Raw genomic sequence first — 13,205 nt, forward strand, 5'->3', positions numbered from 1 at the left:
ACAAACTTATGTTGCTACTGTATATTAGTGGTGCTCCAACTTTCCCATTTCAAGGACCCCCAAAATGATATGTATTTGGTCGAGGACCCCCATCTCAAAATATGTTGTTCCAGGGACCCCCAGAAGCACAGATCGGAGTAAAAGATGTTCGCTTTAAAACATATATTATATATATTTAAAAAAAAACATTTTCACGATTTTACAAAAATAGCAGATCTACATGCTCATAGCGCAGCACCCGCTTGTATATCTGCTATTTTTGAATAGCTAAAGACATCTAAAAATGACACATGCGTTCCCGGTCTAAAAGGGTTAAAGACAGTGGTGTCATTGTCCAGAGCTCTGTTTTAATGAGCTTGTTGTGGCTTCGTGGCGGTGCAGGCGTTCGCCTGACCGCAGCAGCACAAACACAAACAACTTCATAATGTCACCTATAACAATGTGATTGCTTGTATAGCAACTGATTGAATGCCATTTTCCAGCAGACGAGGGAGGATCGTTATTTATCTCTCTCCCTCTCTCTCTCCCTATCTCTCTCTCTCTCCTTTCTCTGAAGACTAAGTGAGGCTGTATTGAATGGAAGTTTAATAATTATAATATATCAAATTTATATAGTGAAGAGAAAACAACAAAAGAAAATCACCTTTTATTAGGAAAAACACTAAGAAAAGGCTAAGACTATGGAATAAAATCAATACAAACAGTGGAATGGTGAGACGGGGACAGGGGGGTGTGCAGTTAGTTGGGGAAAGCCAAGTTTGGGGTCTGATTTATCCACTCAGCCTGTACGCTGTTTGAGGGAGGTCAGAGGTCAACCACAGCGTCTGTGTGATCAGTCAAGATGGTTCTTAAGCGACTCCAGACATGCACTATTGAACCCACGCGCTTGTGTGTGTGGGTTCAAGAGTGCACGCTAACCACGGGTAAATCCTTATGCACATTGAGAACAGGCAGGATAAGCAAGGATCAGACTCTGCCTTTGTTTTGTGGTCAGTTTCTAGACAGTTCGGTCCTACACACTGCCTGAACCACTTAAACCATGTATATACTTAGTAGACCGGGTCCCCCAGGCATCTATGCTTGGCCACTTCCTTTTCTCCCTCTACACCAAATCTCTTCCCCGAAAATAGCCAACTCAACTTCAACTTCAAATGTTGTGTAAAATGTTTTTTCTTACAAGCTCCCGTCAATTGTGTTTTTTCAGGAAAGTGAAGAAGAATAGAGATGGAAGAAAAGTACAGGGAAACGGGTCAGATGTTCCAAATATTCCTGATATGAGTAGAGTAAAATATTGAATAGCACAAGACAAGTGAGGTTGTAGATCTGCTATATCCGCCGAATGTTTACCCATTTCTGACAACATTTTCAATTCCACCTATTATGACATGCCCAGAATAGGGTCGCTATAGGATTCATGTGGTTAAAGACCAATTTAACTAATCCCATCTAGAGTTGAGTTGTAAGGGTCCGTGGCACAGTAGCGGCCTCCCTCCTCCGTCATTTTGCTTCTGCTCCTGAAGGAGCAAGGCGTAAAGAGGTCGCTCAGATGGATTGCATCAATCAGCTCTCCCTTGCTATCACGCTGTGCACAGAAAAACAGGGCCCCACAGGGGGCCCTTCCTTTCTGTGTGTGTGAGCATGTATGCATGTGTGTCAGTGTGCCGTGTTAAAACATCATTTGCTTTATGTTACACAGGCAGCGCACTCATAAAAGCCAAGTGCAGTGGACAGAGCTGTCCACGTCACACTCATGGCATCATATTTTCCTTCCCCCAGCAGTTTCCCTTTTGGATAAGGCTGCCATGGAAAGGCTTATAGAGGCGCCTTGTTTGGTGTCTGTAAAAGCAGCGAGACTTTACTTTTAAGGGATTAGGGTGGAGCTGACTTGAGGCAAGTAGGCATAGTGAGTTACTGTACACTGCAATTAAAATGAAACGGCAGTGCCTAAGTGTTCTTCTGCAGACACGTTGAACTCATGTAGGAGTGCAACTGTTAATCAAACTAATTGATTTAATCGATTTATTAAATAAAAAAGCAGCCGATCTACAAAATCAAAACAATGTTGCAAGGTGCACTGTTGTGAACTTGTAGGTCAGCTATCATCGCAATTTTGTGCTATAGCGTACTACTACCAACAAATAATAAAATAGGCCTTACATTTTTGTTGATTAGCGAAAATAATGTTATTATTTCAAATGACGCACTTCTTGATTATACAATTAACAGAAAAGGGAATGGAATGAATAATCACTCGCAAGATAATCGATAGTTGCAGCTCTAAATTTGTCCCAGGCACAGTCTGCGTGAACGCAGGTTGGCCTCTGCAAGCAGATATCAATTCTTTGATTGAGCGAGATCTTCCGTGGCCCAAATGATGAGCCATTACCGCTAACCCGCCTCCCAACGACGGCTGGCTGATCTTTAGTGTTGATTAAACATTTGCCTCCCTGTAGATCATCTCTTTAATTAAAGAACAGAAGGCGTCGGGCTGTGCAGACGTAAATGACAGGTCCCCATGGCACTCCACTCCGATAACCTGCCATGGCACGACGCTAATTGTCAGCGGCAACGCCGGTGAAGCACTTCATGATTTAGAAAAAAAACAAAAAGAACCAGGTTTGCGTTCATGGATTCAGGTCATAATTTGTTACAGTCGTGTGCTAATTGAGTTGAAAAGACTACTCCTACTACATGATAAGAGTAACACATAAAATAAATGCATAGTTTTTAGCCAGTGTGTTACAATTAAACTCTGTGGAGACGTGTGCAGTGGTTGGGGCTTTTCCAACTGACCAAGACCTCATACTGCATATTAAACGTGTTAATGTTCATGTAGCGTACCAGAATGTGTTGACTTGTGGGGCACATTAAGACCACTGACCTTTTGTGAAAGACAGAGAGCAGAGGAACACGCCAGCGGAGCCCTTCTCCTTCAGAGAGCAGGCCTGTAAAGTAGCACTCTGGTGGCAGTGACAGGGCCACTCCAGTGACAAGGTGCTAGTTCAAGAGAAACAGTCTTGCTTGTCCTCTCTGTTAGGAGTTCAGCAGAGTTTTGTATTTTCCAGGCCACAGTGCAGAGAGTGGGGGGGATGAAAGGTTCGCCTGTCTGTCTTGTAGGCGTCCATAGTCTTCTAGTTTCCATTGAGTCAGCCCCCCCCGGCCTGCCTGAAATAGCCAGCATGGCCACCTGGAGCGGGCTTTCTGCTGAACAGCCAGATCGCCCCACAATGGCACTAATTCACACAGCATGGCTCTGCGTTCAGCAGGCATGTCTGTGATTCAGAACAGTGAGCCCACACAACATCATAGACCTGTTTTTTAAAACATCTCTGTTAACAGCCAAGAGAGCCCACACACAACTTCAGCCTTGTTTTTAAACATCTCTGATACAGCCCACTCACAACTCGGCCCTGATTTAACCACATGAACCATAACGCGGCCATTCTGGGCATGTCAAAATAGGCGAACATTTTTTGGCGAAAATAGCTGATCTACAAGCTTGGTTCTATTTGTACTGAAAGTGTACAAATACAACCAAATGGACCTGTAAGGGTCCATTTTGAACCCCCTCAACCCTGGACCCCACTTTGAGAACCACTGGTGTAGAGGGAAAAAGGGAACATGTTGTACTCTAAGTAAGTACAGTGTAGGGTTTAAATGGTTAAGTGTCTTTGATACAGCCCACATACTGTATGACTTGCACAGTATACAGTATTAGACCTGGTTTAAATGACCCAGTTCATCCCACACACACCTTTTATACATGGTTTGTCATCTTGCTTTCCTTGAACCCACTCGACTTCAAACTGGTGTTATGTCTCTGTGCCGCCCTTGGTACTGTAATTGTATAGAATCAATAGAATATTAGATGGGGATGTTAGGAGGTTTAAAACAGAAAATATACATATATTATTAACTACATACATTATCAACGGGCGACCCTTACTTCATTGATTCTATTGCTCTGCAGTTGGAGTCAGGGGTTTAACTCCCTCCATATTAGGGTCTGTTTCTGTGATAAACAACTGGTAGTGTACCATTCATAGTTATGGATAACATGCCACTGCCACCTTGTGGTGGAAAAACAGCACAGCTTTTAGTCTCTAATGTGTGTGTGTGTCTCACACACACACACACACACACACACACACACACACACACACACACACACACACACACACACACACACACACACACACACACACACACACACACACACACACACACACACACACACACACACACACAGGGCAGTCATGATTATGAAAGTTTACTTCACGATTAATTGTCCCTCAAATTATTAACAAATGACGATTTAATTGTGTTTCTGTCGTTTAACATTGGAAACATTATGAATAAGAATTACATTTCTGTTTTTAGGCTTCGTAAACAAAAGGTGCACAGGGCAGAGGAAATAGCCGATCTACAAGCTAAAGAGCTTCTAGCCCAAGAGCTTGTAGATCTGATATTTCCACAATTTTTAAAAAAGTTTGAAAATATATTTGTTTTTACGTGGACATGATTATGACGATTATGCGAAAGAAATTCAAATAGTTGCGATTATGTAATAATTGTGACAGGCCTACACACACACACACACACACACACACACACACACACACACACACACACACACACACGCAAGTTGATAGTATTTAATTCCATGCAAGGCAATTAAATGTAATCAGTTTTAAAGTGGATAAAGAACCTAACCCTCTCATGATGGATCCGATCAGCATGTTCTCTCCTGCTGTATGTCATATTATGTTACCTACAGTAGTAGTTACTGTAGCAATCCAGGAATGATTGATTTTGATCCTTTCTTCACAGGAAATAGCCAAACGTATCCAGGAAGAGGAGGAGCAAAGGACGATGAGGAGGAGCAGAGGACATGACAGTTTCAGTGATGGTACGTCTGCTAAAACTTTGTAGATTAGCGGTTCTCAAAGTAGGGTCCAGGGACCCTCAGGGTTCCCTGAGGGGGTTCTAAATGGACCCTTACAGGTCTGTAACGCTTGAGAGTGTACGAATTCAACCAAATGGACCCATAAAGTTTGAGGACACTGGTGTAGGTACTTGACTTTACATGTGACAAACAATGTGTCCTGTGCTCAGTGTTAAGCAGGTTGCTGTGCGGTCGATACGCAGATTTTATCCAAATATCACGCAAATCGGTACACATGATCTTTATAGTCATGTGATTAAGACGGATCTGTCCGATTTTTCATATTCCACCCTGATAGGCATCTAAAGTTTGCAGGAGTGGTCCGTTTTAAACAAAATGTCTCAAATCATGAACACAGCGTCCGATTGCTGTGAAACTTTTCACGCCACCCTTTTCACATTGTCCTATTATAGCGCCACCAGGAGTCAGATTTTTGCAAATCGGTACACATTATCTCTATGGTCATGTGCATACGCTCTCATCCAGAGGAACAATGTATTGATGGGTTTTTTAGACTGTCATTTTACCACAATTTGCTCTGCTTTTTTGTGCATTTCATAGCTTGCTTCCAAAGGTTTCATATCAGCATGAACACTGGCTCTGCCGTGTAACTACTGTTGTTACACGTTTTGTTGGCAATGCATTGTTTTTCTCTAAGTATCCATGTAACACGCCAGCCTGTTCTATAAGTGGCGCGCACTGGTTGTGTCTTGATAGAACTCTTATGAATGATAACATTTCTATGGGAATGTTATAAGAAAACAGCCTTAACACACAACCCTTCTTAACATCACATGTTATTACGACCGTATTCTGTACTAACGTTAACCTCTTTAACAAGCCTCAAATGCCCTCCCTGCTGCTCTGTCTGCATGTTTGGTTGAACCCGACTCAAGACGACAGCGGGGGTCCGGCTTCAGCTTCTATACAGAGGCGAGCGCTGAGCAGCCTGCGGCAACATCATCACCACCCTGCTCACGCCACCAGGTGTCGGCGTTCTACCTCTCACACTCAGTCAGAAGTCACTGGGCCCCGCGCTCAGGAGTCCCTCGGAGCTCCTCGGCGGTCAGATGGAGGTCACCGGGACTCCAGGAGCGAGTCCGCGGAAACTCTGAGTGACGACACGGAGGATTCGGACGCCGTGTTCCCCCAACGCCTCCCCCAGTCGAGGAGCCAGAGGCCGAACGGAAGCCTGCACGCCGCCCCCTGCCAACGGCGGGCCTCTCTTCGTCTCCCACGAGAACGAAACTACAGGAGTCTTTATATTCACTCTCACGTCAGCGGCTCCACGGAGGAGGAGCAGAGAGGCTGGGAGGAGGAGGAAGGAGGAGGAGGGGGGCGGCGGGAGTGGGAGGAGCGGGTCTGTGACCTGGACGAGAGGAGGAGGAGGTCGGGTGGGGGGGAAAGGAACGGCAGAGGAGACGGCGAGAGCCGCCGTTGGAACGGAGATCGTGATGGAGACGCACGGCAGAGACGATGCAGTCGCAGTCAGTCCGTCAGGCTGCAGGACGGGGACAGACACACAGACGCACGCACTGACAGACACACAGACAGACGAACAGACACACACACAGACGGACATGCAGACAGACGTACTGACAGAGACCTAGCACGCACCTGGTCCTACAGGGAGAGCCCCGACAAGCATGTCCGCTTTCAGGACAACGGCAGGCGCTGTAACAGTTACCACGGCGGCGACGACAGCAGAGTCGGCGGCGTGTGGGAGATGCTGGGCCAGGTCCTCAGAGAGAGGGGCGTGGCCGTGAGGTACGGCGCCACCCCGCAGTCACAGCCGCAGGCGAGACCTCGAAACGGAGAGAGCCGGGGGTCTCGTGGCGGGAGCGAGGCCTCGCACGGTGGCGACGACGACCTCCAGCCACGTCGGGGGGCCTTCCAGAGAGCGACCCCCGCCAGGCGCAGTTACCACGGAGATGTCAGGGAGGCGAGGAGATCATCGCGCAGAGAGGGCGTCGAGAGAGACTACAGGGGAGACCGGGAGAGGCGCCATTATGGCGTCCTGGTTATCGAGGAGGAGGCAGATGGCGTGGAGGTCGTTGATGATGAGGAGGAGCCCAGGAGAGATTCAGAGCTGCAGAGACGAGAGAGGGGAGGGAGCAGGAGGTGGAGAAGGGGGGCAGAGGTCAGACCCAGTACCGGGTCGGTTAGGGATGAGGCGAGAGAGGAGGAAAGGCGTTGCCACGGCGACCGCAGGGTCAGGAGGAGCTCGAGTGAACGCCGGCGTGGGCGCGTGGACGCAGAAGAAGGTTTGAGCTCAGAGGAGGAGCAGGAGGTGGAGGAGCTGACGGTGGAGAGGAGAGAGGAGAGGCCACATCGGCGAGCACCACAGCGTAGCCAAAGCCTCCTGTGCAGCAGCATGGCTTCAGCCAGCAGGGCTAGGTCCACACACGCACTACCAGGTAACACCCAACAGGGGGAGGCAACTCCCCAGCCGGCAGAGGGGAACCTTCCTACCTCTGTGTTTGTTTGTGTGTGTGTGTGTGTGTGTTTTTCTCCATCTATTCCTCTCATCTTCCCTCAATCATGATCAAATTGGGGCCTTTGAGGTGTGACTCAGTGTGGTCGGTTCTCTCGTGTGACGTTTTCCTGTTCCCTCTTGGTAACGTCGGTCCCTTCGGCCCTGAAATCATCATCTGGGAAATGACTTTCAGTAATCATGCTTTCATCTTCATGGCGTTTGTTTCGTCTGGGTCCGTAGAGTAGAAGTTCCACATCTCCATTGTAGCTGCTCTGTGTGCCATCGTCTCGTTCCGTCTGCTCTCTCCATCTTTGTCTCATCTTTTGCCGTGATTCAAGTGTTATGGCTTTGAGCCTCTGGTTTCGGTACTTTCTTTAGATTTTCTGGTGAATCGGTTTACTGCAGAACCTTGGGTTTCCTTTCTTTTCGGTCCATCCATGAACCGTGTTCAACCTCTTCCACAGGAGCGGCGGTGCAGTGTCTGGACCTGGTGGAGCTGCAACAGGTGCTCCGAGATGAAGAGCTGGCCCGCAGACTGCAGGATGAAGAAGACCGGCTGGTGGTGGTGAGGAGGGTGAGCAAGGTTCCATTTGTAAAAATTATAAGCCCTATTATACTCGTCATATGACAAGAGCTCAGGCAGGATACACAAGTGAAATTGGAAGTGATGAAACAAAACGAAACATGAGCTGGCAAAATTTGAACTGGAACTTTATAGAAATGAAGATGATAAATGGGTTCTCTATCCCGATTGGATGAAATTGGTGTCCCACCAAAAAAAACTGAACAAAAACACTATCAATAATGGAGCTTTAACTTTTTAACAAAACACTTTTTTTTAAACAAAAAATATCACTTTTATCACAATAGCACTTTTAAGTCATTCAAGAATGAATCTGAGAATTAAACAAAACTAAAATAGCAGTAAAGAAATCCTGAGTCCTTTGGTCCGAGACCGTGTCTTGAGACTGCTCTCCAGTACTACAGCCGTATAAATAAAATGTATAAACACACTTTGAGGTTTCAAGGTAGAAGGATTGACATGCACTTGGCAGCATTCCCTGATGAAGCATTCTCTGATGTATTTCTTCCAGAGCCCTCAGCCCTCCTCGTCTTCACGCAGCTCTTACCCAGAAGGAGACTTCAGGGTGGCTCAAGTGGCCCAGGATGAGGTGAGATGATGTTTATCACACTGCAGCGGAGTGCTGGGCAATTAACCGACATACTGTATTATCGAAACCGATATTTAGAACCAATAACCGACTTAATCTTTAAACAGTTTTTTCTTTTATACATTTTTTGAATTTCTTATATATCAATGAATCGACATGAAGGAATTCTAAATCGCTAAGTCTGATTAACCACTTAACCATGTAATACATTGTTGTGGTGTAAAAAATAGATATTATAAATATTGTAGTGTATCTGCTATTTGCAAGACAAAAGTTTGAAATCGAGATATTGATTTGAAGTCATGTCACCCTACTGTGGCATCATTACCTTGAACTACCTTAGTGAGTGTTCATCGATCAGTATGCATATCAAGTTGTTGAGATGAGAAGAGCGTAATCCGTTGCTGATCTGCACGCTAACAACATGTTGCAATGTGTTGAGACATGTCAACAAGCGACACCGTCATGCGATGGATTATAAATTAAGCTGCAGATAGATATACCTTTATTGATCCCACGAGGGAAATTCAGTTGTCATGGCAGTTATGAAACTCTAGCCTGATTATCAGACTGAAGCTGCGTGGAGCTTCAGTCTGAAATTGGCTCCAGTGTCGGGGATTACAAAGGGGAGGGGATTAGAAATTCCCTAAACCAATCCTAAGGGATCCCCACGCCCACCTCCGCCTCTCATTGGACAACGCATTTTGTATCGGAGAAGTCTTAGGTTCACATTTTAACTCCAGACCAAGAGGCAATCCACTCAGAGAGTGGGCGGGGTCTATGGTATGGAACCAGGCTAATGAAACATAGGAGGACAGATGGAGAAAAAAGAGAGACGACTAAGAAACGGATTTGTATCAGCTATTAATAAGTTATAAATGTACATAAAATATGAGCTATTAAGTTATAAATGTACATAAATGTATATGATACAATGAATGTATATACTGCACCGTACGTGTACAGAGTGGCAGACAGATGTTTTGAGTGTTGAATGTCTAATGGACCACAATGGAAACAAGCCTTTGACTATTTTGTGTCTCATGCATTTGCCATTTTTTATTGAATGTACTGTACTGCTGTAAACGTGTCAATAACATATTCAATCAATCAATAAAAAGTCTCTGCTTTTATCCAACAGGAAATTGCGAGATTCATGCAGAAGAGGGAAATGACGTCGAAGCGTCGGTCCAGAGAGCTAGAAGGCCCAGAGTCTTGGCCAGAACACAGAGAGACCATCAGTCACTATGACAGAAGAGCTTCCAGAGAGAGACAGGTGAACTCACAGTCTCGACATTCCAGAGAGAGACAGGTGAACACACAGTCTCGACATTCCAGAGAGAGACAGGTGAACACAGTCTCACATTCAATATCCAAGATTTTGTGGCTGTTGGGCATACAACTTGTCCAAAACTGTTACTTTTCAGGAAATGTAAAAAAAAAAGAACCAGTTTTCCAATGGATCTAATGTGATTAGTCACAACCTCTTGTTAATAGTCTTCATTTGCACATTTTTTTATAAAACCCACAGACACACTTAAGCAATTTGACTTTGCGAAAATCTACAAGCTCACTTAGCTTGTAGATCGGCTATTTTCGCTACTTCCACTCTTGCACGACGAACTAGGGCATTCATTTACATGAGAAGTTTAAATTATGGATACATGAGGTTTCTGCCTGACTGTGACAATTTGTATTTATGTGTCATACAAGTATACAAGAGCATTTGGAGTCCGGTATGACCATGTCATTACACTGTGTGACAACCCTGGGGTTGTCAGGGGTACTATGGTTGTCAACTGTTCTAAGGCAAACACAGAGGAGTGAGTGCACACCAGCGTTGATGAGGTGCTGACCACGGCAGATTATAGTTGATGTCAGGAAACCAACGTTTCAGCAAGATAGTCTTCCTCAGGAAGTCTATTTTGTAGAAACGTTGATTTCCTGTATTTTTGTAATACATTTTTGCATCGTGGCTAAGAGTTGTGCGGCCTCCTCCTTCTCCTTATGTCAACTGTTATAAGACACATACTGCATCTGCCACAATGCTCAATATATATATATTTTTGTCATCAAGACATTATGAAACCCAAAACAAAATCATATACATGTTAGGAATATTAGAAACGTTGGGCATAATGAATGATTTGGGGTCATGTGGAAAGCAGTCCATTTTCCCACTTGGCAAACAATTGCCATTTCTGGTGAAAGAACATCATGAGTGATAAGATGACAGACATCCTTATTTGGATATAGCTCCTGTTGCAAGTGTTGTACTATTTATGACACTTGACGAAAAATGTGAATGACACACCAGAAAAAAAGAGAAATACATACTCGAAATAGACAATTGCCTTTTCTTATTTTTTGGCAGGGGGCTTTTCCCATGTTTACCCACATTTACGCACTTTAATTTAGGTTTTACTACTTCCTTGGTTCTGCATTTCAATGTGGAAGTGGGTAAAACATACATTCTGAATCACTTATAACTCACTTTACTGCAAACTATGACAATGTGAAATTTCACCATACATACAGTATGTCACTTTGACAAGTTCACAATAAGTTCACAATAAGAACATGTGCATACCCTACTCGATGTAGGGACATTTGTTCTGACTGGGTCCTGCAGTTCCATAGAAGATTAAGTCATACATCACTATCTCAACTACACCTAGCTTTCTTGTAACAGTTTGCTCATACACACACATGAAATGCCATAGGAAGTATTATGTTACACTCTTACACTATGTTACAGTGAGAGGTGCTCTCTGTATCCAGCTTTTGTGGAGGAGCACTGTGAGCGCCATGAGTAGAAAATAGTTCCAACTTTTATAATTTGTTGGGGGGTATATTGTATAGGATCAATATTTCACATTGTAAACAGCAAATGCTTTAAAGTTAAATACAAGAAATACAAATAATAATTGATTCAAATAATTGATTTTAAATATATATAAAATAGTGGCTTTTGACCTAAAGGTGCACTAGAAGAAAGGTCATGAGGGTCATCATCCTCAGTAGGCTTTATATAATTCGATTTTGTGATATCTTTTGTGCAATTGGAAATTTTGCCTCAAGGTGGTGTTAGAGGAAATGCCATGGGGTCACCAAGTCAGTAGAGTTAATCCTTTAGGGAGCATGAAGGTGCTCTCAGAGTGCAGGCTTTCAGTGTTTATTCTAGGATTACAGTTTTTTTCTTTCAATTTTTTCTACAATTTTTAAAACAGGGCTGATTTTGTCAAAACTCGACACCCAATTCACACAACCACAGACTCCAGTAGCAGAACAAATAAGATCTTAGGCAAAATGAAACCCTTAATTCAAAACAAACTATACTGTATGCTGTGCTGTGCCACAGGGCCAACGAGAGAGACTGGATTCCGAGGGTCTTCCTTCCCCAACGGAGGACTACTCCCCAGAGAACCAGCCCCCCAGCCCGATCTCCACCACACCGTAAGTGTCCTCCACACCTCCTCACACAGTCAGCTGATGCCAGCTGTTCCATGTGCCAACATCACTCTCATTGTGCTGGAGCCAGTGTCTGCCTGTTGGCTTTGTTGTACCATTGTTCTCCGTGGGGGGGAGGAGCGTCGTTGTGTGTGTTTTATTAGACTCGGCAGGGATCAGAGCCGTTGATATTACTATTAACGGATTTAAAACAAATCATAATAACTGCATTGTGCCATGTTGTGTTAGAACGAATCCTTGATTCTGATTGGCTGGTTTAGTAGAAGTGATAAAACACACTATAATATACTCCTTATATCATCTTATATCAATCACGGGTGTGTTGTTTGTTTCTACAATGATCCAGTGTATCGTGGCTGAACGAGGTACGGGGAGCGCTTGCTTTCCTTACAAGCCCCGGCCGTGCGGGACTTCTAAGCACCGCCCACGTAGGACAACAAGAGCGTCGGAGATACTCGGCTGCGCCTCGTGTCTCACTACACCCCTCAGCCATTATAAAATGCACTGTAAACTGCAACCTCTAGTGGCTTGTTGCTTTAATCTACAGTATACAATACACAATAGAAGCTATGGCTATTTGAAGGGTTCTTGGCATGGAAACGTTTGGGAACCCCTGTTCTGACTGACGTGTTTTTGTTTGCAGACAAGTCCAGCATATCAGAAACATCGCTGAGGAGCTGGACCCGACCTTCAAGTCTCGGACACAGAACAAGGATAGCCCCAGTGTGGGACAGACAGGTAATGTCAACATGACACGTAGAAAAACACCAGGCTCGAGTCACAATCGGAAAACACCAAAGTTCAGTCAATTCAGAGAACAGTTTTGCAAATAAAAATGTCTCATTGGTGAAGGGGCATTGATGGAAGTCAAACAAGAAATGTACAATGTTGTTGACATAGGCATTTTGAAATAAAGAAAATTAAGATGGACTGGAATGGAATTTCAGAATGGACCTTCTGTTATACTAGTTAGGTCCAGGATGTGGCCAGAAATAGAGGAGGATTTTGCATGTTCGGGTTTGTTTTAAATTCGGATTTGTTTTTGGTGATATTGTCAAGTTTATTCATAAAGCAGCTGTTGACCCAAAGCGCTTTCCAAAAGACCAATAGCAACATATTTTCTATTTACCAATAGCAATCA

The 13,205-nt window shown here is 44.4% G+C and overlaps 1 protein-coding gene across 2 annotated transcripts in view; it reads left to right on the forward strand.

Annotated features, from left to right (window-relative positions):
* ccdc187 (coiled-coil domain containing 187) overlaps positions 1–13,205 on the forward strand; it is a 40,069-nt gene that overhangs the window by 23,460 nt on the left and 3,404 nt on the right. For both annotated transcript variants that reach the window (XM_084068383.1, XM_084068384.1), the window contains 6 exons: positions 4,831–4,909; positions 7,886–7,995; positions 8,516–8,593; positions 9,735–9,941; positions 11,955–12,049; positions 12,708–12,802. In XM_084068383.1, the coding sequence (XP_083924509.1) occupies positions 4,831–4,909; positions 7,886–7,995; positions 8,516–8,593; positions 9,735–9,941; positions 11,955–12,049; positions 12,708–12,802 (664 nt within the window). The remainder of the gene's footprint in view (positions 1–4,830; positions 4,910–7,885; positions 7,996–8,515; positions 8,594–9,734; positions 9,942–11,954; positions 12,050–12,707; positions 12,803–13,205) is intronic.

Source organism: Gymnoscopelus microlampas (assembly GCF_963454915.1).
Source record: "Gymnoscopelus microlampas genome assembly, chromosome: 10".
Taxonomy (NCBI): domain Eukaryota; kingdom Metazoa; phylum Chordata; class Actinopteri; order Myctophiformes; family Myctophidae; genus Gymnoscopelus; species Gymnoscopelus microlampas.